The 25,430-nt window shown below is 47.6% G+C and overlaps 1 protein-coding gene across 1 annotated transcript in view; it reads left to right on the top strand.

Moving 5' to 3' along the window:
* Window positions 1–405: 405 nt before the first annotated feature.
* The window catches only part of UBE2J1 (ubiquitin conjugating enzyme E2 J1), a 43,112-nt gene continuing 18,087 nt past the window's right edge, over window positions 406–25,430 (top strand). The window contains exons 1-5 of the mRNA XM_068149433.1: window positions 406–513; window positions 18,048–18,121; window positions 20,212–20,343; window positions 21,774–21,858; window positions 23,961–24,066. Coding sequence (XP_068005534.1) covers window positions 483–513; window positions 18,048–18,121; window positions 20,212–20,343; window positions 21,774–21,858; window positions 23,961–24,066 — 428 coding nt within the window. The 5' untranslated portion in view covers window positions 406–482. The remainder of the gene's footprint in view (window positions 514–18,047; window positions 18,122–20,211; window positions 20,344–21,773; window positions 21,859–23,960; window positions 24,067–25,430) is intronic.

Here is a 25,430-nt window from a genome sequence, read left to right as displayed (position 1 = left end):
GATCTTTGAGGCTTTTTCCAGCCAAAACGATGTTATGATCCTGTGATTGCAGCATCGTGTCCCATCCAACTGCACCTGGGACCACCGCTCTGCTGTGGGGCCCAAAGGCCATCAGCCATCGCTGCGAGAGCCTGGGGGCTCCTTTTTTCACGCTAGGATAGAGGCGGACAGGCAGCTTGTGAATTTTAGTTTGTGCAACACAACCATACAAGTATTCAACAGCTGCCACGCCCCAGCCGCCTGCCTGCCGGCCTCAGGGCCCTGCCCGTGAGCCAGGCCGCGGGGCGGTGCCGCCGAGTCCCGGGGGCGGTGCCGGCGCGGCAGGTGCCTCCCTCCGCGGTCACGGCGCCGCTGCCACGTCAGGGGAGTTTCCTGAGGCGAGGCGGGTTGGGCCGGCTTCGGCCTTCCTCCTCCTCCGCCCCCCCCCGCCCCAGCCCCAGCTCCCACAGACGCCGCGGAGCGAGCGAGCGGTGCCCGCTGCCATGGAGGGCCGCTACAACCTCAAGAGCCCGGGTAGGCGGCGCGGCAGCCCCCGGCGGGCGCCCGGGAGGCGTGCGGCAGCCTCGCCTGCAGGCCGCGGCCAGGCGGGGGGCGGGGGGCCGGGCACGGGTTCGCGGCCGCGCCTCGCAGGCTGCCCAGGCCGTGGCTTTTCGCAGCGGCCGGTCGTGCCCGTCAGAGCCGGGGCTGCCGCGGCTCGTGGAGGGCTCGGGAGCCGCTGCCGGGGCGCGGCGGTGGCGGAGCCGGCAGTCGTCCCCCGGGGCGCGGTGGGACAGGTGCAGGGGCCAGGCCGAGGCCGCGGAGGGGAGAAGGGACGGGGGTCCTGGGACGCGGCGATGCCCGCGGGTGCGAGTCAGCTGCGCGCCGGGACGGGGAGGCGTTCAGGCGGAGGCCGGCACCGTCGCATCTGCTTCCTTGTGCGATGGTGTTGAAAACTCTCTCCGAGCTGTAATTCGGCTCACAACACCCTGGCTGCCTGGTGTGTGGGTGCGCCCGCCCACACTGTTTCGCTGGCTCGTGGAAGCGTACCTTCGAACTCGTGGTCGGGCGGCTCTCCTCCTGGGCATCGCCCCCTTTCCCAGTCGGTGCATGCGAGGGACAGAGTGCCAGGGTCAGGCCGGTCTGCGTGGCCTCAGATTGCTTTACACAGGTGTTAACGTACGCTCTGTATTTACACGGATGTGTGTGCTTGTTTATGAAATTCCACGTTAAAAATTAATGCTTTATAACTCGTGGATTTTCTTTTTGACTCCTGGAGGCGAGAGGGACGTCTGGAGATGTGGAAATGTCTTAGAAACAGCTCTTGGAGGGGAAGGTTTTGCCACCTAGGACGTAAAACTGAGGATGGGTCAGGACTTTCCAGAATGGCAGTGTTGGAACAGTGGCCCCATCACCAGCTCTGCTGAGCTTCTCCTCCTTGGAGCTGGACACACAGCGAATATTTGCCCTCTCCACCCAGAACCCAGGAGCATGTCATAGAGCACACCATCACTATTTCCACTGACGTGGCAAACCTGTCACTACTGAAAGCATCTTCCATAGATTGTAAGGCGTTACTGAGTTTGTGTGTTGGTCACTTTCCTGCCACTGTTTTCTCCTGTCACTGTGTTCTGGTTTTAGGAAGGAGGTATTAGCAGCGTCATATGGTGGGGATGAACCGTGGCTTTATTCCTTAACCGTGCTGTCCTATTGTCAGCCTGGGAGGTGGAGAGAAGCTTCACATTGTGATGACTTGTACCTTACAAATGTAAATGAGAGGACTATTTACAAAACACATCTCAAGTGGGTGATGTATCTATTGCTAAATTATGTCCCTCACCTTCACACCCAAGTTGCATAACTGGAAGAAGGATCACAAAGCAAATTATGTACTTGTTGTAGCTTAAACTGTCAGGAAGGAAGACTTTATTTTATTTAGGGAGATATACTGGCTGTGTTGCATCAGGGAATTTGCAGGGCCACATGAACACACTCGCTGGTTGTGATGTGCCACGTCACTGAAAATAGTGGTGGTGTGCTCCATGACGTTCTCCTGGGCTCTGGGTGGAGAGGGCAAATGTTTGTGGTTTAACTTAGAAATGTTCTTCCCCTCTGTTGTTTGCGAGCTCCTTTTGTTTTCAAGGGGAAATTACCCTTACTGGAGTTGGGTTTTGGCACCCGAGTTGCTCCCTAGCAAAATGAACCTTACATGGCAAAGATAAATGATCCATCCAGTGAGTCAGTACTGCTTTCCCAAATTAAACATACTATATTAATGTATTAAATTATTCCTTTCCATATGGGTGCTAAAAGTCTGCCAATCACTTAAATCACTGTTGATGAGAGGTAGTGCAAAGTGGTGCTCTGACAGCCTTTGGTTTACCATACGTCCATGTCGTGCCCACTGCAGGCCTGGCCATGGTGAGAGTCATGCGCTAAGTTGTTGCTGGCTCCTATCAGTTCATAGTATCATAGTATCAGTCAGGGTTAGAAGGGACCACAAGGATCATCTAGTTCCAACCCCCCTGCCATGGGCAGGGACACCCCACACTACATCAGCCTGGCCAGAGCCTCATCCAGCCTGCTCTTAAACACCTCCAGGAACGGTGCCCCAACCACCTCCCTGGACAACCCATTCCAGGGCTTCACCACTCTCATGGTGAAGAACTTCCTCCTCACCTCCAGCCTGAATCTCCCCACTTCCAGCTTCATTCCAGTTGCCCTCTATAAGGGCAAGAAGGTATGGGGGTGTTCACCTGAAGCTCTCCTCACACTCTCACAGCAGTGTTTTTTCTTTAGAAAACGATTTCTTCTCCAAAAGACCATTCATTTTGGAAGGGAAGAACTTTCACACTTCAGACTTCTTTGTCTTGCTTCAATAAGGCAAAGCCTTCAGAGCCTTTGCTTCATATTTGTAGGTCTGGTTTTGGCACTTGTAAAAGGGCAAGCTATTTTCTGTCTTAGGATTTCAAACTGGATTAGTCAATGTATATAAGCCTGCTACCATATGGCTGATAAACCTCTCTCATCGATATTAAAGCTCAGCCGACTAAAGCACAGACTTCATCCTCTCCGTGCTTCAGGAGCATCCCTATTTTCTGAAATGTATAAGACAGCCACTTGGAATAATCTCTACAATTATTTTTTTTCCCCTGGGGGCTGTGACCCTTAGTCTGCTGCCAGATCAGTCACAAAATCTTGTGGTCATTGTTTTTGTAGTGGCAGTCTCCCCCTTTCATGCAGGAAGTTAGCAGTCTTCTGAGCAAGTGTTAGCACAGACACAAAGAGTTCTGAACAGTTACTTCCCTTGGCTCCTGTAGAGCCCACAAACAACAGTGCTTTTCATTTTGTTTTGGGTGGGGCTTTTGGCTTGTTTTCAGCAGATCTCCTCTAGAATGTGACTGGTGAAGGCACTGGAGATCTGGGGAGAGCACGTGGAGGGAGGCATGGTGCATGTGTCCTGTTTGCTGCCCAAGGACAGTGCTTTTGGAGCTTGGACTCACAGGGAACGCAACGTGCAGAGATAGTGATTCTCTTAGCTGTTACCATCAATTCATTTGCTATTTTCCCTACAAACTGTGCTTCTTTCTGCACTCTGTACTTTGTACAGGAAGTGCTTCTTGTCAACAAACATGCATCAGTTCTTTGTTAACAGACAACAGAAAGTAGGCTCTGTGCTGCTTTGTACCTTCCATGCATGAAATACAGAGTGTTTTAAAAACAAGAAGTTTGAGTGGATGTTAGAAATTGGTTAAAACTGAAGACCTTGATGGATCTTAGTTTGTTCAGCAAGTAGTTTACATTTGATTTTTCTCTTTGTGTTGACTGAGCAGTTGTTTTGAATTGAAATGCACAGGTAGTGATAGGACTAGGGGAAATGGAATGAAGCTGGAGGTGGGGAGATTCAGGCTGGATGTGAGGAGGAGGTTCTTCCCCATGAGAGTGGTGAAGCCCTGGAATGGGTTGTCCAGGGTTGAGGCCCAGTCCCTGGAGGTGTTTAAGCCCAGGCTGGATGAAGCTGTGGCCAGCCTGATGTAGTGTGGGGTGTCCCTGCCCATGGCAGTGGGGTTGGAACTAGATGATCCTTGTGGTCCCTTCCAACCCTGACTGATACTATGAAAGACGGTACTCTTCCTGCAGTTACCTGCTGCTCTGAGGGACATGAGGACTAAAAGGTCCATTTCTGAGGGTGAGAGGACAGAGAACAGACTGACTAAAAGTTGATTTTATTTCTTTTTAACAGTTGTCAGTGCTTCATATGAGTACAGGACGTTTGTGAGCCTTATGTAAGGATATGTGAGAGGCTTTGAAGATGTAAAGCAGCTTTTCAGGAGGCTTATGGGCTTCTGCATAGGATGTGTCTGATGACTTGGATGGAAAGAATCAGACCCAGCTCTTGACAAATGGCTTTTACATTTGTTTTGTGGCAGAAACCACAGGAACTGTCAAATTAGATGTTGAAATAAAAGCAATCTTTGAACCTGTGGCTGCCCCAGACAGTTTTGTAGTTCTGCAGTTTCTCATTTTGGTTTTGTCTTGTTACATGAGATCAGCCTGAAAGGGACACTTGACTAGGGGAGAATGTCACTGAAGCAGTGAACGATGAGTCACTTCATTGTCTTAATTTGCTTTTACTTCTATAGAGAAGTGTGATTAGCATGGAGAAGTAGTGTTATGCAGATGATGATGTTTGGGGTAATGTTGAATCTATAGTACATTTTGCTAGAAATGACTTTAAAATGGTGATGCTGTCCACCTGAGACTGCAGTTTTAATTCTTCACCATTTTGCCCATTCCTCTAGCACCAAAGGATGTAGGTTTGATGAAGGTGGTCACTGGTGGTATGGGGAGGACCATTATCAGTATGGGTTGCTCCTGCAGCTGGCTTTCTAGTTCCAGAAGACTGAAAAATCTGGCAATTTTAGCATGGTCTGTTGCAGTGTGACTGTTTCTGTGTATTTCTGTTGCTGAGTTGTCAGAGCAAGTATCTGTGTAGTCCTCTGTGCCACCATGGACAAAGGTAGTAGAGAATGCTGGGACAGTGGCATTGAGTGCACCCTCAGCAAGTTTGCTGATGGCACCAAGCTGTGTGGTGCAGCAGACACACTGGAGGGAAGGGATACCCTCCAGAGGGACCTTGGCAGGCTGGAGAGGTGGGCACAAGCCAACCTCATGAGGTTCAACAAGACCAAACACAAGATCCTGCATCTGGGTTGGGGCAATCCCCAGCACCTATATAGGCTGGGCAGTGACTGGCTGGAAAGCAGCCCTGAAGAAAAGGACTTGGGGGTGCTGGTGCATGAGAAGCTCAACATGAGCCAGCAGTGTGCACTTGCATCCTAGAAAGCCAATCACATCCTGGGCTGCATCAAGAGAAGCACAGCCTGCAGGTCGAGGGAGGTGATTCTCCCCCTCTACTCCATTCTGGTGAGACCCCACCTGGAGTATTGCATCCCGTTCTGGAGCCCCTATTAAATGAAGGGTGGGCCATGAGGATGATCAGAGGGCTGGAGCACCTCTGCTATGAGGACAGACTGAGGGAGTTGGGGCTGTTCAGTCTGGAGACCAGAAGGCTATGAGGAGACCTTGTTGTGGCCTTCCAGTATCTGAAGGGGGCCTACAGGAGGGCTGGGGAGAGACCTTTTACAGTGTCAGGTAGTGATAGGGCTAGGGGGAATGGAGCAAAACTAGAAATGGGTCGATTCAGATTGGATGTTAGGAAGAAGTTCTTCACCATGAGGGTGGTGAGACACTGGAACAGGTTGCCCAGGGAGGTAGTAGAAGCCCCATGGCTGGAGGATTTTAAGGCCGGCTGAATGTGGCTGTGAGCAACTTGATCTAGTGTGAGGTGTCCCTGCCCATGGCAAGGGGGTTGGAACTAGATGATCCTTGAGGTCCTTCCAGCCCTAACATTCTATGATTATGTAGTGGCTTCTCCTCATCAGGGGTTCAAGGACTTGCCCAATTGAAAGTTTCATCTGTCTTGTTATTTTGGATGGATGATACAGGGAGGTGAAGTTGTTTATGAAGAAGGATCAGGTATCTCAGTCTTAATGAACCTTCAATTAATGTGGCCTTGATTAGAAATTAAATTATTATAAAATGGTATGCAAATTTGTATAAAAAAGTCATTTTTTGTGAAATAGCATGCAAGAACATGTGCAGGAATGAAAGCAAATACTTAAAGACAAACATAGGCTTGGAATGATTAAGAGAGGTGGGGTGAAAAGGAGTAAACACAAGGAATGCAGAGGTAGAGAAGAGCATTAATAGCATGGAGCTCACTTGAAAGTGTGGTAAGGGGGTTGTTTCTAGAGCAGATACAATTTGACACTGTTCTGCAAAAGGATTGTTTATATTTGAGTACTTCTGTCTCAGGCTCCTTTCCCCGCCTTTTACTGTTTTTAATTGACTAATGATTACATACATGTTACAGTATCACAGCATAACTAAGGTTGGTAATGACCTCAAGGATCATCGAGTCCAACCTATCAACACAGACCTCATGACTAGACCATGGCACCAAGTGCCACGTCCAATCTCCTCTTGAACACCTCCAGGGATGGTGACTCCACCACCTCCCCAGGCAGCACATTCCAATGACGAACGACTCGCTCGGTGAAGAACTTTCTCCTCACCTTGAGCCTAAACCTCCCCTGGCACAGCTTGAGACTGTGTCCTCTTGTTCTGGTGCTGGTTGCCTGGGAGAAGAGACCAACCCCTTCCTGGCTACAACAACCTTTCAGGTAGTTGTAGAGGGCAATGAGGTCACCCCTGAGCCTCCTCTTCTCCAGGCTAAACAATCCCAGCTCCCTCAGCCTCTCCTCACAGGGCTGTGCTCAAGGCCTCTCCCCAGCCTTGTTGCCCTTCTCTGGACACATTCAAGTGTCTCGATGTCCTTCTTAAACTGAGGGGCCCAGAACTGGACACAGGACTCAAGGTGTGGCCTAACCAAAGCAGAGTACAGGGGCACAATGATTTCCCTGCTCCTGCTGGCCATACTATTCCTAATGCAGGCCAGGATGTCGTTGGCCCTCTTGGCCACCTGGGCACACTGCTGGCTCATGTTCAGGCAGCTGTGATCAGCATCCCCAGGTCCCTCTCTGTTTGGGAGCTCTCCAGCCACTCCCACCCCAGCCTGTAGCTCTGCATGAGGTTGCCATAGCCAAAGTGCAGCACTCACTCTGCACTAACCTGTCCAGAAAAATCATCTCCACTGAGGTCACTGTGAACCTGTTAGAGTCTCTGTGTGTTTAGATTTAATAAACCATTCTGTGGAGAGCACAAAATGCCATCTCCAAGAGCTGTGGTAAAAGTGTTTCGTAACTCCCCAGCCTGCAATGACTCCTGCATGCTTTAGTGACCACTTCACTTGAAGTGACTTTTTTTTTTTTGTTCTTCACTTAAAATGTCAAAGCTCATTGAATGTTATGGTCTTACAATAAACCTTACAATGGTCTTACAATAAACCCTGTACACTGCACTGGTTAGGCTGCACCTCGAGTCCTGTGTCCAGTTCTGGGCCCCTCAGTTTAGGAAGGAGGTTGACTTGCTGGAATGTGTGCAGAGAAGGGCAACAAAGTTGGTGAGGGGTTTGGAACACAAGCCCTATGAGGAAAGACTGAGGGAGCTGGGGTTGCTTAGCCTGGAGAAGAGGAGACTCAGGGTTGACCTTATCACTCTCTAAAACTACCTGAAGGGAGGTTGTAGACAGGCTGGTCTCTTCTCCCAGGCAGCCAGTACCAGAACAAGAGGTCACAGTCTCAGGCTGTGCCAGGGGAGGTTTAGGTTGGATGTTAGGAAGAAGTTCTATACAGAGAGAGTGATTGCCCATTGGAATGGGCTGCCCAGGGAGGTGGTGGAGTCACCATCATTGGAGGTGTTCAGGAGGAGACTTGATGGGGTGCTTGGTGCCATGGGTTAGTTGTTTAGGTGGGTTGGATTGGTTGATGGGTTGGACACGATGATCTTGAAGATCTCTTCCAACCTGGTTTGGTTTATTCTAAATAAAGGTTTATTCTTTCCACACAAATTTAGTCCTGTCTCTGTAATTGTGTCATCCTGCCTTGGTGCAGTTGAGCTACTGACTGACTGTGATTTGTCCTGTTCCATGAAATATAAACTTACCCTTAGTAAACAGGATGTTCTTTTGAATGTGGATACAGGCAGACTTGGTGAGTGGGTTTCCAGGTGCTTTGGGCTGCTGAGGGGACTGGTGGTGGTGTGGTTCAGCTGGTAAAGCTTCATTGTGAGCTCTGAAGTCACTTGATGGCTGCACCATGAGTCCCAGTGACCCTTGGGTTAGGATCTTTTAGGGTTTTACAAATTCATTGGAAAGCCTGGATTCATTGAATACATTGCATCCTTACTTATGGTGTCATGATCAGCAGAGCTATTGGAAAGAATTTACTACACCTGAGCAGACCTCCAAATCTTAAAATGGAGGGGAAGTGGAAAGCTGTTGTTACATCCTGTTTTGGTTTTGCTCTTCCCAGTGCACATAAGTCAACTTGCAAGATTGGAAAATCTCTGGGTTTATGCCAGATGTTTTGGGTTCCTTTATTTGTTGTTTATGTACTTTTTCAACCACAAAGCCTGAAAATTGATCAGACAGAATGGTTGCTATCCATCTGCAGATGATACTGTCACACACAACCCATATCACTTAAATATGAATTTGTGTCACTGATGATCCTGTAGTCATCTTTTTGTACACACAATGCTGGCTCTTCATGTGATGGAGTAGGGGCTGAGTCTTGCTGCACTGAGACCTTACCCTCCCTGTGCTTCCTGTCTTTGCTTTGAATAGAATAGAATAAACCAGGTTGGAAGAGACCTTCAAGATCATCGTGTCCAACCTATCATCCAACACCACCCAACCAACTAACCCATGCAACCAAGCACCTATCAAGTCTCCTCCTGAACACCTCCAGTGATGGTGACTCCACCACCTCCCTGGGCAGCACATTCCAATGGGCAATCACTCTCTCTGTGTAGAACTTCTTCCTAATCTCTAGCCTAAACCTCCCCTGGTGCAGCCTGAGTCTGTGACCTCTTGTTCTGGTGCTGTCTGCCTGGGAGAAGAGACCAACCTCTGCCTGTCTACAACCTCCCTTCAGGTAGTTGTTGTCGAGGGTCGAGGGGAAGGCCCGGCCTTCTCCCCCCTCCTGTAAAGTGAAGGGAAGGAAAATTGAAAGGAAAAAAACCCACAGCCAGATTAGCAAAGGATTGTGTGCTGTATTTACAAAGCAGTTTAGGGAATGCAGGTTTATATACAGAATTTACAATATTTACAATATATACACAGAAATATACAACAAAGTCACACAGAATGAGATTCCCTTCCCCCTGTCTGGGGGAAGGGTTTCCCCCTGTACCCCCTTCTCTCCCCTTTTTCCCCAAAGAGGGTTAGAAAGAGAGAAAAAGGAATACTTTGTTAATTAAAAGCAGAAATATGGTTAGAGCAAGTGTGCTAGCAGAGGCCTTATCTTTCTCCAAGGTCAGTCTGGCCGAAAGCCCAGAAGCTGTGAGCTGCGGGAAGGAGAAAGTGCAAGACTGAACTGAGACAAGTCCCCCTGGGAATCAAAACTGAAGGCAGTGCTTCTGCTTCTCCAACAAGAAAATTAGTTTAGACCTGTCTTGTTTATAAAACATTTGGCCGTGGTGTCCCTTTGTTAAAGGCACCGCCTCAAACGGTCACAGTTGTAGCCAGCAATAAGGTCACCCCTGAGTCTCCTCCTCTCCAGGCTAAGCAACCCCAGCTCCCTCAGCCTTTCCTCATAGGGCTTGTGTTCCAAACCCCTCACCAACTTTGTTGCCCTTCTCTGGACACGTTCCAGCGAGTCAACATCTCTCTCAAACTGTTTGCTTACAGTCTTGCTCATCTCCCCTCTACCTCTCACCTTGTGCAGGTCTGTTCCTTTTGTTGAGCTCTTGTCCACAAAGGGCAATTGTGTTAAGGTACAAGTTGTGGCAGATATTCAGGAAGCTTGCAATTGTTTTGATTTTTGAGTGTTGGAGAGAGCTGGAAGTTTTACTAAGTTGTGTGAGCTTCCAGTGAGCAAAAGATAAGCACCCTTGTTATGCTGAAATAAATTCTACTGCCATGTTGTATGTGTGTTTGCATTAAGGTAACCTTGTTTGGCTCATTTGATTGCCACGTGTGCTGTTCACTGATAAGGTAAAAATGAGCTAAAATTGTTCCTTATTAAATACAGAAGTCTACTAAGAAAAACAAAGCTCTGTAAGGCTAAACATAATTAAGAGTGTTTCTATTTTCACAATCATAGAATCAATAAGGTTGGAAAAGACCTCAAAGATAATCAAATCCAACCTGTGACCCAACACCTTGTGACTACTAAACCATGGCACCAAGTGCCACGTCCAGCTTTTTAGCAGCCACATTTTGCTTCTCAGAGGAATTCTGTTTGAGTTCAGTATAGTACAAGGAGCAGGTTGTCAGGCAGCACCTGGGGTCCTTAGCACTTGCTTTTTCCTTTGCTCTTTATCTTTATCCCAGAAACTCACTTCCTCAGTATTTAATTTCAGTGAACATAATGACAAATTATTGCTGAGTGTTACCTGTGTAGCTCTTTCTCAGGCTTCCAGACATGACTCATTAAAATTAATGTGATCATTTTTCTCTGAGACCTGTTTTCCACAAATTGAAGGTCTTGAGTTGAATTTTTGTGTGACCAAGTTAGGGACACTTCTTGACTTGATTGACAGTTTGCAGTTCTTTATTTTGAATGAGCCTGAAACCATTCTCATTTTTCTGAATTACCTTTGCCAAGTGCATACTCATGTTAGAATAGAACAGAATAAACCAGGTTGGAAGAGACTGTCAAGATCATCAAGTCCAACCCATCGTCCAACACCATCTAATCAACTAAATCATGCAACCAAGCACCCCATCAAGTTTCCTCCTGAACACCTCCAGTGATGGTGACTCCACCACCTCCCTGGGCAGCACATTCCAATGGGCAATCGCTCTCTCTGTGTAGAATTTCTTCCTAATCTCTAGCCTAAACCTCCCCTGGCGCAGCTTGAGACTGGATGAGACACAGCAAACTGCTATCTAAGCTGTCAGCTCGTGGCTTGGACCACTACACTCTGTGCTGGGTTAGGAACTGGCTGGAGGGCCGAGCCCAGAGAGTGGTGGTGAATGGTGCCACATCCAGCTGGCGGCCAGTCACCAGTGGTGTCCCCCCAGGGATCAGTGCTGGGCCCCATCCTCTTTAACATCTTCATTGATGATCTGGATGAGGGGGTTGAGTCAGTCATCAGCAAGTTTGCAGATGACACCAAGTTAGAAGCAGATGTTGGTCGGTTAGAGGGTAGAAAGGCTCTGCAGAGGGACCTCAACCAACTAGACAGATGGGCAGAGTCCAATGGGATGGCATTCAACAAGTCCAAGTGCCGAGTGCTGCCCTTTGGCTACGGCAACCCCATGCAGAGCTACAGGCTGGGGTCAGAGTGGCTGAGAGCTTCCAAACAGAGAGGGACCTGGGGGTGCTGATCGACAGCCACCTGAATATGAACCAGCAGTGTGCCCAAGTGGCCAAGAGGGCCAATGGCATCCTGGCCTGCATTAGGAATAGTGTGGCCAGCAGGAGCAGGGAGGTCATTGTGCCCCTGTACTCTGCATTGGTTAGGCCACACCTTGAGTCCTGTGTCCAGTTCTGGGCCCCTCAGTTTAAGAAGGACATTGAGACACTTGAACGTGTCCAGAGAAGGGCAACAAGGCTGGTGAGAGGCCTTGAACACAAGCCCTGTGAGGAGAGGCTGAGGGAGCTGGGATTGTTTAGCCTGGAGAAGAGGAGGCTCAGGGGTGACTTCATTGCCCTCTACAAGTACCTGAAAGGTGGTTGTAGCCAGGAAGGGGTTGGTCTCTTCTCCCAGGCAGCCAGCACCAGAACAAGGGGACACAGTCTCAAGCTGCGCCAGGAGAGGTTTAGACTTGAGGTGAGGAGAAAGTTCTTCACCAAGCGAGTCATTCATCATTGGAATGTGCTGCCCTGGGAGGTGGTGGAGTCGCCATCCCTGGAGGTGTTCAAGAGGAGATTGGACGTGGCACTTGGTGCCATGGTCTAGTCATGAGGTCTGTGTTGATAGGTTGGACTCGATGATCCTCGAGGTCATTTCCAACCTTGGTGATACTGTGATACTGTGATACCTAGTGCTGTGGTTTGGTTGATTAGATGGTGTTGGGTGATAGTTTGGACTCGGTGATCTCAGAGGCCTTTTCCAACCTGGTTAACTCTCTGTTCTACTGTTCTGTCCTCTTGTTCTGGTTTTACTCAGTGTGATTTTTTTTGAAGTGGGTTGATATACCCTATTTGCATTAACCCCTTTATGTGAAGTTTGGGCAAACATGTTATGTCCTTGTTGCAGGCAGACGTTGTGAGATGGGTTTCTGTCTGCCGTTGCAGTTTCCCGCAGCCAGAGGAGGGCTGTGCTCATGAGTGCTGCAGCTGTGCTGAAAGAAAAGACAATTCAATGTTTTCCTCACTAGATCACGTGTTGTGCACCTGGAGTGGGCCAGACTGTTCTTTGCAGCCTGTCAGTTAGCATTTTCCAGCAGTATGGAGATAGAACCACAGAGTGGTTTGCCTTTAGGAGGGGCTTTCAAGGATAATTTAGTCCAATTCCCCTGCCATGGGTGGGCCACCTTCCACTAGACCAAGCTGCTCAAAGCCCCCCCTAACCTGGCCTTGTACACTTCAGGGAGGGGGCATCTACAACTTCTCTAGCCAGCCTGTTGCAGTGTTTTACCATCCTCATTTGTAAAGAATTTCCTCCTTATGTCCACTCTAAATCTTTCAGTTTCGAACCACTACCCCTTGTTCCATTGCTACAGGCTGTAATGGCATCCTGGCCTGCATCAGGAACAGTGTGGCCAGCAGGAGCAGGGAGGTCATTCTGCCACTGTACACTGCACTGGTTAGGCCACACCTCGAGTACTGTGTCCAGTTCTGGGCCCCTCAGTTTAGGAAGGAGGTTGACTTGGTGGAACGAGTCCAGAGAATGGCAACAAAGTTGGTGAGGGGTTTGGAACACAAGCCCTATGAGGAAAGACTGAGGGAGATGGGGTTGCTCAGCCTGGAGAAGAGGAGACTCAGGGGTGACCTTATTGCTCTCTACAACTACCTGAAGGGAGGTTGTAGACAGGCAGAGGTTGGTCTCTTCTCCCAGGCAGCCAGCACCAGAACAAGAGGACACAGTCTCAGGCTGCGCCAGGGGAGGTTCAGGCTGGAGGTCAGGAGGAAGTTTTACACAGAGAGAGTGATTGCCCCTTGGAATGGGCTGCCTGGGGAGGTGGTGGAGTCGCCATCATTGGAGGTGTTCAGGAGGAGACTTGACTGGGTGCTTGGTTGCATGGTTTAGTTGATTAGGTGGTGTTGGATGATAGGTTGGACGCGATGATCTTGAAGGTCTCTTCCAAGCTGGTTTATTCTATTCTATTCTAAAACATCTGTCTCTTTCTTGTGAGCCCCTTGCAAGTGTTGAAAGGCCACAGTAAGGTCTGCCCTGAGCCTTCTCCTGGCTTTTCAGCCTTCCTTCATATACATGTAATTCTTAAGATATCCTAGGCTGTTTGATACTGAAAACCTCTTATAAGCAGATCACCTCTGTGGTATACAAGAACTCAATGACTTTTTTACCATTTTTCCACATTCCAGAACTGGGATAATGTGTCATTATGGCAGTGTGGTTTATGCTGGCTTCTTAAAATAGCCATGATGTGGCTTTTTGATAATAAAGTAATTGTTGGAAAATATACAGTGTCACTGTTAAATATAAAAATATGTTCAAAAGAAATGCTTTGAACTGCTTGCATTTAAAATTCAGCTTCTCAGGAGCTCACTGACTGCTTGGCTCCACTTGGCTGTTGTCTCTCTTACTTTGCAGTGCAAACCCTTGGCTTCTCTTTCTACCTGCCAGTTGCTGGCACTTATCATAGTAGTACCGTAGTGTCAGTGAGGGTTGGAAGGGATCACAAGGATCATCTAGTTCCAACCCCCCTGCCATGGGCAGGGACACCCCACACTAGATCAGGCTGGCCAGAGCCTCATCCAGCCTGGTCTTAAACACCTCCAGGGATGGGGCCTCAACCACCTCCCTGGACAACCCATTCCAGGGTCTCACCCCTCTCATGGTGAAGAACCTCCTCCTCACATCTAGCCTGAATCTCCCCACCTGCAGCTTCATTCCATTCCCCCTAGTCCTATCACTACCTGAGATCCTGAGAAGTCCCTCCCCAGCCTTCCTGTAGGCCCCCTTCAGATACTGGAAGGCCACAATGAGGTCACCTCGGAGCCTTCTCTTCTGCAGACTGAACAGCCCCAACTCCTTCAGTCTGTCCTCATAGGAGAGGTGCTCCAGCCCTCTGATCATCCTTGTTGCCCTTCTCTGGACACCTTCCAGCACCTCCACATCCCTCTTGTAATAGGGGCTCCACAACTGGACATGGTACTCCAGGTGGGGTCTCACCAGGGCTGAGTAGAGGGGGAGGATCACCTCCCTCGACCTGCTGGCCACACTTTTCCTGATGCAGCCCAGGATCTGATTGGCTTTGCGGGCTGCAAGTGCACATTGAAAGCTCCTGTTGAGCTTTTTGTCCACCAGCACCCCCATGTCTCTTTCCTCAGGGCTACTTTCCAGCCAGTCCCTGCCCAGCCTGGATTTGTGCCTGGGATTGCCTCGCCCCAGATGCAGGACCCTGCACTTGCTCTTATTGAACTTCATGAGGTTGGCTTGTGCCCACCTCTCCAGCCTGTCAAGGTCCCTCTGGATGGCCTCCCTTCCCTCCAGCGTGTCTGCTGCACCACACAGCTTGGTGTCATCAGCAAACTTGCTGAGGGGACACCTAAGGGACAGCCTTGGAGCTAAAGTGGTTCCACCAAAAGGTGGTTCCTTTTGGGCCCAGGTGCACAGCCAAAGATCCTGCACCCAATTTTGGCCTAGTGGGCTAGATACAAGCCTTGCTCTGAGTGTCAACAGACTTCTATGGAATGGTTTTGATTTATCTTCTTTGGTCTTATCATTTTCCATTAGTTAATGTGGGTGAGTGCACATGATGCTGGTACAGTGGGCCTGCATTTATTTTTCATCTTGGTCCTTTGATTGGCAGATCTGAGTAACAGAGTTGTCTGCCTTGTCCACAACCATTCTATTGTCTTCAGGCTTTGCTATCTAAGTTCTCAGATTTTCTCATGGTTAACTTTTTCCTTCTTGGGGTGTTCACCCCTGAATTCACTCTCCTGGTGCATGCCACTCTTCTTCTGAAGGCAAGTGTCCAGGCTTCTTGGCTGCAAAGCCCTTTCTGGTCTAGGCTGGTATTCCTGTTATTCCTTGCTAATGAACTGTTAAACCTCAATGCAGTTGAAAGGGGAACTGTTTTTCAGCAGAGCTCTGACACTGCTGCTTGTGATCAGGACCTCGTGGGCTCTGCAGGATGTTTAATTGACACCTCCCCCTGGCAGCAGCAGAATTGGGACAACTGGCAGTAGCAAATTTCCACGTAGTCTGTTTGCGTTTTGGCTTGTAAAGAGTGAAAGTCTCAAACTTGGAGCTGTTGTTTATAGCTGTCAAGAAGTGTGAAGGAGGAAAATAGCTTTTCACAGTAGACTGAAATCAGTATTGCTCTGCAAGAAGGTTAGTGTGGCTTCCCTCACAGCACCATGACAGTGAGTAAAGGCCTAGATTCTGAGCATTATGCACAGCCTACAGTCAGCTGGTGATGCCAGACTTTGTAAATCAAAGAACTGTGGTTCACTTTCACTGTTGGAGTGGCTGGAGGGCTCCCAAACAGAGAGGGAGCTGGGGGTGCTGATTGACAGCCTCCTGAATATGAACCAGCAGTGTGCCCAGGTGGCCAAGAGGGCCAATGGCATCCTGGCCTGCATTAGGAATAGTGTGGCCAGCAGGAGCAGGGAAGTCATTGTGCCCCTGTACTCTGCTTTGGTTAGGCCGCACCTTGAGCACTGTGTCCAGTTCTGGGCCCCTCAGTTTAGGAAGGACATCGAGACACTTGAACGTGTCCAGAGAAGGGCAACAAGGCTGGGGAGAGGCCTTGAACACAAGTCCTATGAGGAGAGGCTGAGGGAGCTGGGATTGTTTAGCCTGGAGAAGAGGCGGCTCAGGGGAGACCTCATTGCCCTCTACAACTACCTGAAGGATGGTTGTAGCCAGGAAGGGGTTGGTCTCTTCTCCCAGGCAACCAGCACCAGAACAAGGGGACACAGTCTCAAGCTGTGCCAGGGGAGGTTTAGACTCGAGGTGAGGAGAAAGTTCTTCACCGAGCGAGTCGTTCGTCATTGGAATGTGCTGCCCAGGGAGGTGGTGGAGTCACCATCCCTGGAGGTGTTCAAGAGGGGATTGGACGTGGCACTTGGTGCCATGGTCTAGTCATGAGGTCTGTGGTGACAGGTTGGACTCGATGATCCTCGAGGTCTCTTCCAACCTTAGTGATACTGTGATACACTGTATATTTATGCTTGCACTGTAAGAATTTGGGCAGTGTTTCTTGGGGTTTGTAGTTAGATAATTACATGAGTGGGAGGGACACCTGTGGTTTGATCTGAGTACAGAGGATGGATAAAGGGGTCCTGTTCCTATGATTAAAGCTCCTAGGTCCTTGAAAAGGTAGCTGGTATTTGCACTGTTTTCAGTAAGTAGGAGGCAGTATCCTTGGATTTCTTGTCTATAGTTCTTATAATTATTCTGCTCTTTAATTTGGCTGAGTGAGGCATTAATACATGATGCATGTAATGGTACCTGGCAGGACAAGTGATACAACACAGCTTACTAAAAGGGAAAGAAAGGGAGATGCTAGAAATACAGAGGATGGTGGTGGTTCTGAAGCAGGAGATTGGAGAGGGTAAATAATGACTACCCTTAATTTAGAAGAGAAAAATACCTGTGTCCACACTCAGTAGCAGGTTCAAATTACAAAGGCCCTGAGTAACTGTGCATGTGTGTTTTCAAATGGAGTGTAAAACTTCACCTCATAACTGCCAGTGTGTTGGTTTCTCTCAAGTCCTTTTGTGACCCCCTATACTACTTCCTTAACTATTACACTATAGTACTAATGGAGGCTGTCAGGATAAAGCTTTTTAGGAGTTGCTTAAAGATGTATGTGACACCCATTATGATAAAATACTGAGGTTGTTAGTCTTGCACATCCTGAAGCTCTGTTAATGACACACTTCTTGTTTTTATCTCACATCTTCGGTGCAGTTAATAATGCAAACCCGCAACGAAGTTGGTGAGGGGTTTGGAACACAAGCCCTGTGAGGAGAGGCTGAGGGAGCTGGGGTTGCTTAGCCTGGAGAAGAGGAGACTCAGGGGTGACCTTATTGCTATCTACAATTACCTGAAGGGAGGTTGTAGACAGGCGGAGGTTGGTCTCTTCTCCCAGGCAGCCAGTACCAGAACAAGAGGACACAGTCTCAGGCTGCGCCAGGGGAGGTTTAGGCTGGATGTCAGGAAGAAGTTCTATACAGAGAGAATGATTGCCCATTGGAATGGGCTGCCTGGGGAGGTGGTGGAGTCACCGTCATTGGAGGTGTTCAGGAGGAGACTTGATGGGGTGCTTGGTGCCATGGGTTAGTTGTTTAGGTGGGTTGGATTGGTTGATGGGTTGGATGCAATGATCTTGAAGGTCTCTTCCAACCTGGTTTAGTTTATGTGAAATCCTGGAAGAAAAATACAGTTTAGGTACTGAAGGGACCTAACTCCAGCGGAATCCTGGGAGCCTCAGGTACAATCTGGAACAGGGACAATAACATCTTGTCAAGTCAGCTTCAGTAGCTCCGTATCAGTCAGTGTTGAGAAACTTTGTGACCTGAAAGGTTTCTCATAACTTTGTGCTTGTATAACTCATTCAAGATTTATTCAGCATAAGTAATTTATATTGAGTCTTGGACTATTAGCTGCAGTGAAGAAGCTGGGAAGTGCTGGGAAAGATTAGTTTGCTGAAAGGGGCGCTTCGAGGAATGTTTGTGTATTTTTGTAGGCAGTGTTTATTCATTTGTTTACTTTCATGCCTTATGCTTTCTCTTTTTCAGCTGTCAAACGTTTGATGAAGGAGGCTGCAGAACTGAAGGATCCTACAGATCATTATCATGCACAGCCTTTGGAGGTTTGTTTCTCTTCACGTTTGCAAGACGCTGTAATTAGGCAGTGTTATCAAGAGAAGGCTCTGAGGTGACCTAATTGTGGCCTTCCAGTATCTGAAGGGGGCCTACAAGAAGGCTGGGGAGGGACTTGTCAGGATCTCAGGTACTGATAGGACTAGGGGGAATGGAATGAAGCTGGAGGTGGGGAGATTCAGGCTGGAGGTGAGGAGGAAGTTCTTCCCCATGAGAGTGGTGAAACCCTGGAATGGGTTGTCCAGGGAGGTGGTTGAGGCCCCGTCCCTGGAGGTGTTTAAGGCCAGGCTGGATGAGGCTGTGGCCAGCCTGATGTAGTGTGGGGTGTCCCTGCCCATGGCAGGGGGGTTGGAACTAGATGATCCTTGTGATCCCTTCCAACCCTGACTGATACTATGATACTATGACACTACTGCCCTTCTCTGGACACCTTCCAGCACCTCCATATCCCTCTTGTAATAGGGGCTCCAGAACTGGATGCAGTACTCAAGTACTGAACGCAGTGTCCTCCCTACTCTAGTCATGAGGTCTGTGGTGACAGGTTGGACTCAATGATCTTTGAGGTCTCTTCCAACCTTAGTGATACTGATACTGGTATAAAAGGTTTATTCTCTCTCCTCCTTCCTGACACTAAATAAATGCATTATGCTTAGGCTAAGCTTTTGCTTCCAAATCTGACATCTGGCTGAGCTGCTGAGTTTCTCAACAAAACACTTCATCTTAGGCAACCTACGAGGATTCTGCTTGCAAAACCCCTGTGAAAATGGAAACAGATGCAATTCGACCTGCATTGTACAAGGGAATGTTTATATTCTGCTTAAATAGAGTCGTCTTGAAGTTATGGTCTTGGACTGAGAGGGTGGTGAAGCTCAAACAGAAACCTCTTCTGATTTGGCTGGAACAATAAAAATGGCAATGCTTGTGGGATTCAGTTCAGGGGCTTGTTTTAGCTCTTCACAGGAATGTGTAGCCTTTTGGCTGTGGTGCTTGGGGATGTGGTTTAGGGGTGAACCTTGTAGAGTAGGGTTATTGGTTGGACTTGGTGATCCTGAGGGTCTTTTCCAATCTGAATGTCTCTGTGATTCTGTGTGATTCTGTAACAGAAGATAGCATGTTCCTGGGCGCTCTAAAATACACCTTGTGATCAGCTAGTATCTGTCTCTACTTCATGTTCCCTATCCAATGGCAAAATGTAAGGTTTAATCCATGCTACTACTTGTAACCTACTTTCAGTGACTCACAGGGAGGAGAACAATGGCAAATGAAAGGGAATTCTGAAAATGTTGTTACCTCTCATCCTTGAAATAATTGTAACTAGGTAGACAGTCACAGCCCTGTGTTCAGCATTAGCTGAGAGATCTGACAGCAAGCCTCATTTGGACTCCTGTCCTAGCAGTAGGAGTTGTTCTGCTTGTAAATATTCAGGAAGTTGTGGTCATCACGAGGTCTGACACACAAAGCCAAGCACAGAACTCAAAAGAAATAATGCTTACATAGAGGTTATTTTTATATCCAATGAAAATAACATTCCAGATCTCCAAGTCTGCCTGCTGTGTGCAGTAAGGCACAGTAGCTGTTTCAAAGTTGTTTAGGGAGAGGCAAAACAGATTGGCAATTCTCTGGGTACTTAGTCAAGTCTCCCTGTTGACTTGAGCATGGAAGGGGCCCTGGGGAGGCTGTCATTAATGTTCTTTCTTGGGGTGGATTTCCTCTTGGTTCTCCAGAAACTATTACTCACTGGGGCTAAGACCCAGTTTTCCCTTAGCTGACTCAACTTTCCCCCTGTCATGCAGTGAAACTCTGGGCATAATAGCTACGACTACAGTGAAGAGCTTGAACAATGAATTTGAGGGTTTCAGTAAAACCCTTGGGTAAGAAAATTAGCAGAAAGCTACAGTATTTTATCCTTGTAACCAGAATCTTTTAGTCTGTTGGTTGTCTTACTCCCCACTTGATTGTGAATTCTTGAAACTCCTGCTGGGCACTGTTCCTTGTTCAAATATTGGTGTGTAGTTGTCTACTTTTTTTTGACACACTCTTTTGTTCTTTCTTTCTTCTCCCTTTGGTGGGGGCGTTTCAGGATAATCTTTTTGAATGGCACTTTACTGTTAGAGGCCCTCCGGATTCAGATTTCGACGGAGGGATTTACCACGGGCGAATCGTGCTGCCCCCTGAATACCCCATGAAACCCCCCAGCATTATTTTGCTGACGGTAAGCATGTCTGCTAGGCTTTTCCTTTCCCACACTGGTCATTTGAAGTGTAGTTGTCTGAGAGAGAGGGATTCTTGGCATCAAAGGTAACATTATTTTTGTACGAAAGGCGGTGTAGTCCAGCTAATGCCACTTCAAGACAAGAAGTCTTCCAAGGTGGCTCTGGTATTCTGTAATTACATGAAGCTTCGCACCTAATAAACAGAAGCTTTCTCCTGGTGAGATTGTCTAACAAGGGCTTGCTGTGATAGGAGGAGAGGGAATGGATTGAATCTTGAGGAGGGCAGGTTTAGACTACATATTAGAAGAATTTTCTCACAGTAAAGATGTTGAGTCACCGGAACAGTTTGCCCAGGGAGGTTGTGGATGCCCCATTCCCTGGAAGTTTTCAAGGCCAGGTTGAATAGAATAGAGCTGAACAGGATAGAACAGAACAGGATAGAACAGAAATAGAATAGAATAGACTAGGCTAGACTAGAATAGAATAGAATAGAATACACCAGGTTGGAAGAGACCTTCAAGATCATCACCTCCAACCTATCATCCAACACCACCCAACCAACTAAACCATGCAACCAAGCACCCTATCAAGTCTCCTCCTGAACACCTCCAGTGATGGTGACTCCACCACCTCCTCAGGGCCCATTCCAATAGGCAATCACTCTCTGTAAAACTTCCTCTTAACCTCCAGCCTAAACCTCCCTTGGCACAGCCTGATACTGTGTCCTCTTGTTCTGGTACTGGTTGCCTGGTTGGACGCCTTGAGCAACCTGGCAGGGAGCTTTGGAACTAGATGATCTTTAAGATCCCTTCCAACTCAAACAGTTCTATGATTCTGTTCTCTCCATGGGCCCTGTTGGTCTCTGGAGACATTGGTCAAATGTAGTAAGGCAGACCTATGGTTTGTGGCAAAGGTTCACATTTGTGCATAGTTTCACAGAGCTATAACTGTAAGGAAGAAATTCTTCATAGAGAGAGTGATTGCCCATTGGAATGGGCTGCCCAGGGAGGTGGTGGAGTCGCCATCACTGGAGGTGGTTAGGAGGAGACTTGATGGGGTGCTTGCTGCCATGGTTTAGTCGATTAGATGGAGTTGGATGATGGGTTGGGCATGATGATCTCAAAGGTCTCTTCCATCCTGGTTTATTCTATTCTGGCTCTCTGCTTGTGGTGTGTGGGTTACAGGAGCTATAGGCACACCACCAAATTATACTATCATATGTAAGGTATCAGTTATGGGCTTTGTTATGCAAGAATAGAGGCAGATGGCAGATGACTTCAGAAAGCTTAATACCATATTGGTGAGGCTTGTGATAATATAAAGGATGGTTTGCATGTAGATTTGTTTGCTGATGATTTTTACAATTTATATGAAAACCCAAGAATTGACCTCCAGCATGGTTTATTATATCCGTCTCCTTCCTTTCAAGGCCAATGGCAGGTTTGAAGTGGGGAAGAAGATTTGTTTAAGCATCTCCGGGCATCATCCTGAAACGTGGCAGCCTTCGTGGAGTAGTAAGTAACAAGCTATTTGGAAAGCATTCCCCCTCATCAAGCAACTGGGTCTTTAATGTGAAAAAATAACCTCACAAAGAGTGTTTATAGTGGAAGAGGAGACAGATTTCAAGGGAGTATAGGAGAATTTGAGAAATGCAGTCATGAAAGAGTGGCATAGGAGAGTTTGGGAATGGTATCAAATGTAGGGTGAATGAGGCAGGAAGCTGAAGGGTGATGGTAAGCTATAATTTAATGGGATGTACAAGCATTAAGAAGTCTCAATGACTTAAACTATTTTTTACATTGTGTTTTATACTTTAAATTCTATTACTTTACTCCATTTTCCTAAAATCAGCTTGAATGTTGATAGTGAGGTGTGGTCAGCATTTAATTCTGATGCTGTACCTCTGAAAAAACGAAGAGGATAGACACCCTGGGTCTGAGTTAAGAACAGCTGAATGTTTTCTGCCTTTTCAAGTGGTTTCATTATCACAAAAATGGAGAGCTGGCCAAACTCATCCAAGACAGTGTTTCTGTGTTAATGTAATTTTAGTTTTGCTGACTACAGTACATCCATTTGAGTGTCAGTTACACTTCTGAAATATCACAGTATCACTAAGGTTGGAATAGACCTCAAGGATCATCAAGTCCAACCTGTCACCACAGACCTCATGACTAGACCATGGCACCAAGTGCCATGTCCAATCTCCTCTTGAACACCTCCAGGGATGGGGACTCCACCACCTCCCTGGGCAGCACATTCCAATGATGAATGACTCTCTCGGTGAAGAACTTTCTCCTCACCTCAAGCCTAAACCTCCCCTGGTGCAGCTTGAGACTGTGTCCCCTTGTTCTGGTGCTGATTGCTAGGGAGAAGAGACCAACCCCTTCCTGGCTACAACCACCTTTCAGGTAGTTGTAGAGAGCAATGAGGTCACCCCTGAGCCTCCTCTTCTCCAGGCTAAACAACCCCAGCTCCCTCAGCCTCTCCTCATAGGGCTTGTGCTCAAGGCCTCTCCCCAGCCTTGTTGCCCTTCTCTGGACACGTTCAAGTGTCTCAATGTCCTTCTTGATCTGAGGGGTCCAGAACACCAGTGCTGAGTACAGGGGCACAATGACAATGGATGATAGGTTGGACACAATGATCCTGAAGGTCTGGTCTGGCCTGGTCTCTATTCTATATTCTATTCTGTATTCTATTCTGTATTCTATTCTATATTCTATTCTATATTCTATTCTATATTCTATTCTATTCTCTCCAGCCACTCTGACCCCAGCCTGTAGCTCTGCATGGGGTTGCTGTGGCCAAAGTGCAGCACCCGGCACTTGGACTTGTTGAATGCCATCTATCCCATTGGACTCTGCCCATCTGTCCAGTCAGTGTTAAGAGCTTCAGAATTTTCTAGCAGACCACTCTTCAACTTTTGTAATGTCCCTTCAAAAAAAAATCTAGACAGTAGAAAATACTGTCTCCTAAGCAGGTGTGAATATGTCTGTTGCATGGTACTTCTATTCATGTGATATTTATTTAGTGAACCTACTAGCAAAGTGTTGTAATCCTTAAATTTCATGACTACATAAAAAGATACTGTCAAAAGACATGCTTTAGATGACAGTGCTGTTAGGAGCCCTTATTGTTGAAATAAGCTTCTTTCCCAACATGGTGACATAAAGGGAAGAAATGTCATGGTGCATTGTATAAAAGAAAACCACTGAGCTCGTGTGCAGGACCAGGCAAAATTCATGCCTAATAGCATGCATAAGAAGGCTGCCTTATGAATCCTTCTCTCCCCCCTCTATTTGTATATTATTTTTGCCATGCCTTTTTAATTCAGAGCTCATTTTTGAAGTCTGGGACTCTAATCTTCCTATTGATGTAGCATTTTTGTGACAACTCATCTCTGAGGCCTTACCTTTCATTTATAATGTCAAGTTCCAAAGAAATGAAGAAGGCCTTGCTGTGTACCAAAAAAAAACCCACAGTGCTGCTTCTATGTAATTCAGACTACATGAAGTCGTGCAGGCAGAACTACAACTGAGCTCTGAGGCTGGAATGTAGGATGAGATGAAGTAATAGCTGTTTCTGCAACTTTGTTTGGATCTCTGCTTTCCTGTTTTAGTAAGAACAGCTTTGCTGGCCATTATTGGATTTATGCCAACCAAAGGTGAAGGAGCAATAGGATCTCTGGATTATACACCTGAAGAAAGAAGAGCTCTTGCAAAGAAGTAAGCTCTGAGTTTGTTACTGTAATTGCACATATATCTACTCTCTTTTAGAGTAAGGTGTTGAGTAGAAAGTCACATTAGTCTGCTCCCTTGCATTTATGTGAGCTGCCTGGCTCAAAGGATTGTGGTAAGAAGCACAAAGTCCAGCTGCAGGTTGGTCACTACTGGTGTACTCCAGGGGATGGTATTGGAGCCCAGTGCTATTCAGTGTTGATAATGATGTGGGTGATGGGGCAGAGTGCATCCTCAGCAGGTTTGCAGACACCACAAAACTGGAAGTAGCAGCCACTCCAGAAGATTGTGCTGCCATCCAGAGAAATCCCCCAGAGAATGGGCTGGAGGAATTTCAACAGAGAGAAAAGCAAGACCTCCTGGGGAGGAATGATGACAGCTGACGAGCTGGAAGGGAGCTTGGAAGGGGAAGACCTGGGGGTGCTGGTGGACCGCAAGCTGATCATGAGGCAGCAGTGTGCCCTTGCAGGAAGTATGGCTAATGGTGTCCTGGACTTCATTAGGAAGAGTATTGGCAGCGGGTTGAGGGAAGTGTTCACAACCAGCGCTCTATACTCAATACCAGTGAGACATCTGGAGTGCTGGGGCTGGACACCCAGGCCAGGGTACAAGAAAATATATGGATTTACTGGAGTGCAGTGCCTTGAAGGTGATGGAGGGGCTAGAACATGTTTCATACAGAGAGAGGTGAAGAAAGCTGGGAGTGTTTAGCCTGGAGAAGGCTTAGGGGATCCTATCTATGAGTACAAACATCTGAAAGGAAGAGTTAAAGAAGACAGAGCTGGGCCCTTCTCAGTGGCATCCAGTGACACAACCAGAGGCAATGGGCACAAACTGAAACTCACAAAATTCAATCTGAGTTCAAGGAAATGCTTTTTTTGTCGTGAGGATGGTTGAAGTGGTAGCACAGGTTGCCCGGAGAGGTGGTGGAGTCTCTGTCCTTGAAGGCATTAAAAATATGTCTGGAAACAGACATGATCAACAAGTTCTGCTTAACCATGCTTAAAGCCAAGGAGATTGGACTAAACAAATTCTGGAGGTCCCTCCCAGCCCCAAGCAGTCTGTGATTATCCTTAAGTGAAATCTTACATCTGTGGGGTGGTTTTTGGTCTTTCTCCTTTCCCTGTCTGGGGAGGAGAAGGTACTGGAAAGACCACAATCCTATCATCTAAGCAAAGCTAGTGTATTCCAAATTGTAACTAGTACCTTATTTTGTGGGCAGCTGTGAGCTTGTTCTGTCTGTACTGTGAGCCAACTGGAACCTGTGACAGAACAAGAGGACACAGTCTCAAGCTGTGCCAGGAGAGATTTAGGCTGGATGTTAGGAAGAAGTTCTTCACAGAAAGAGAGAT

The sequence above is a fragment of the Melanerpes formicivorus genome, unplaced genomic scaffold (genome assembly GCF_026170545.1).
Source record: "Melanerpes formicivorus ecotype bairdi unplaced genomic scaffold, bMelFor1.0.p_v2 SCAF_2, whole genome shotgun sequence".
Taxonomy (NCBI): Eukaryota; Metazoa; Chordata; class Aves; order Piciformes; family Picidae; genus Melanerpes; species Melanerpes formicivorus.
Note: the sequence above shows the minus strand (reverse complement) of the source record. Positions and strands in the feature narration are given on the sequence as shown.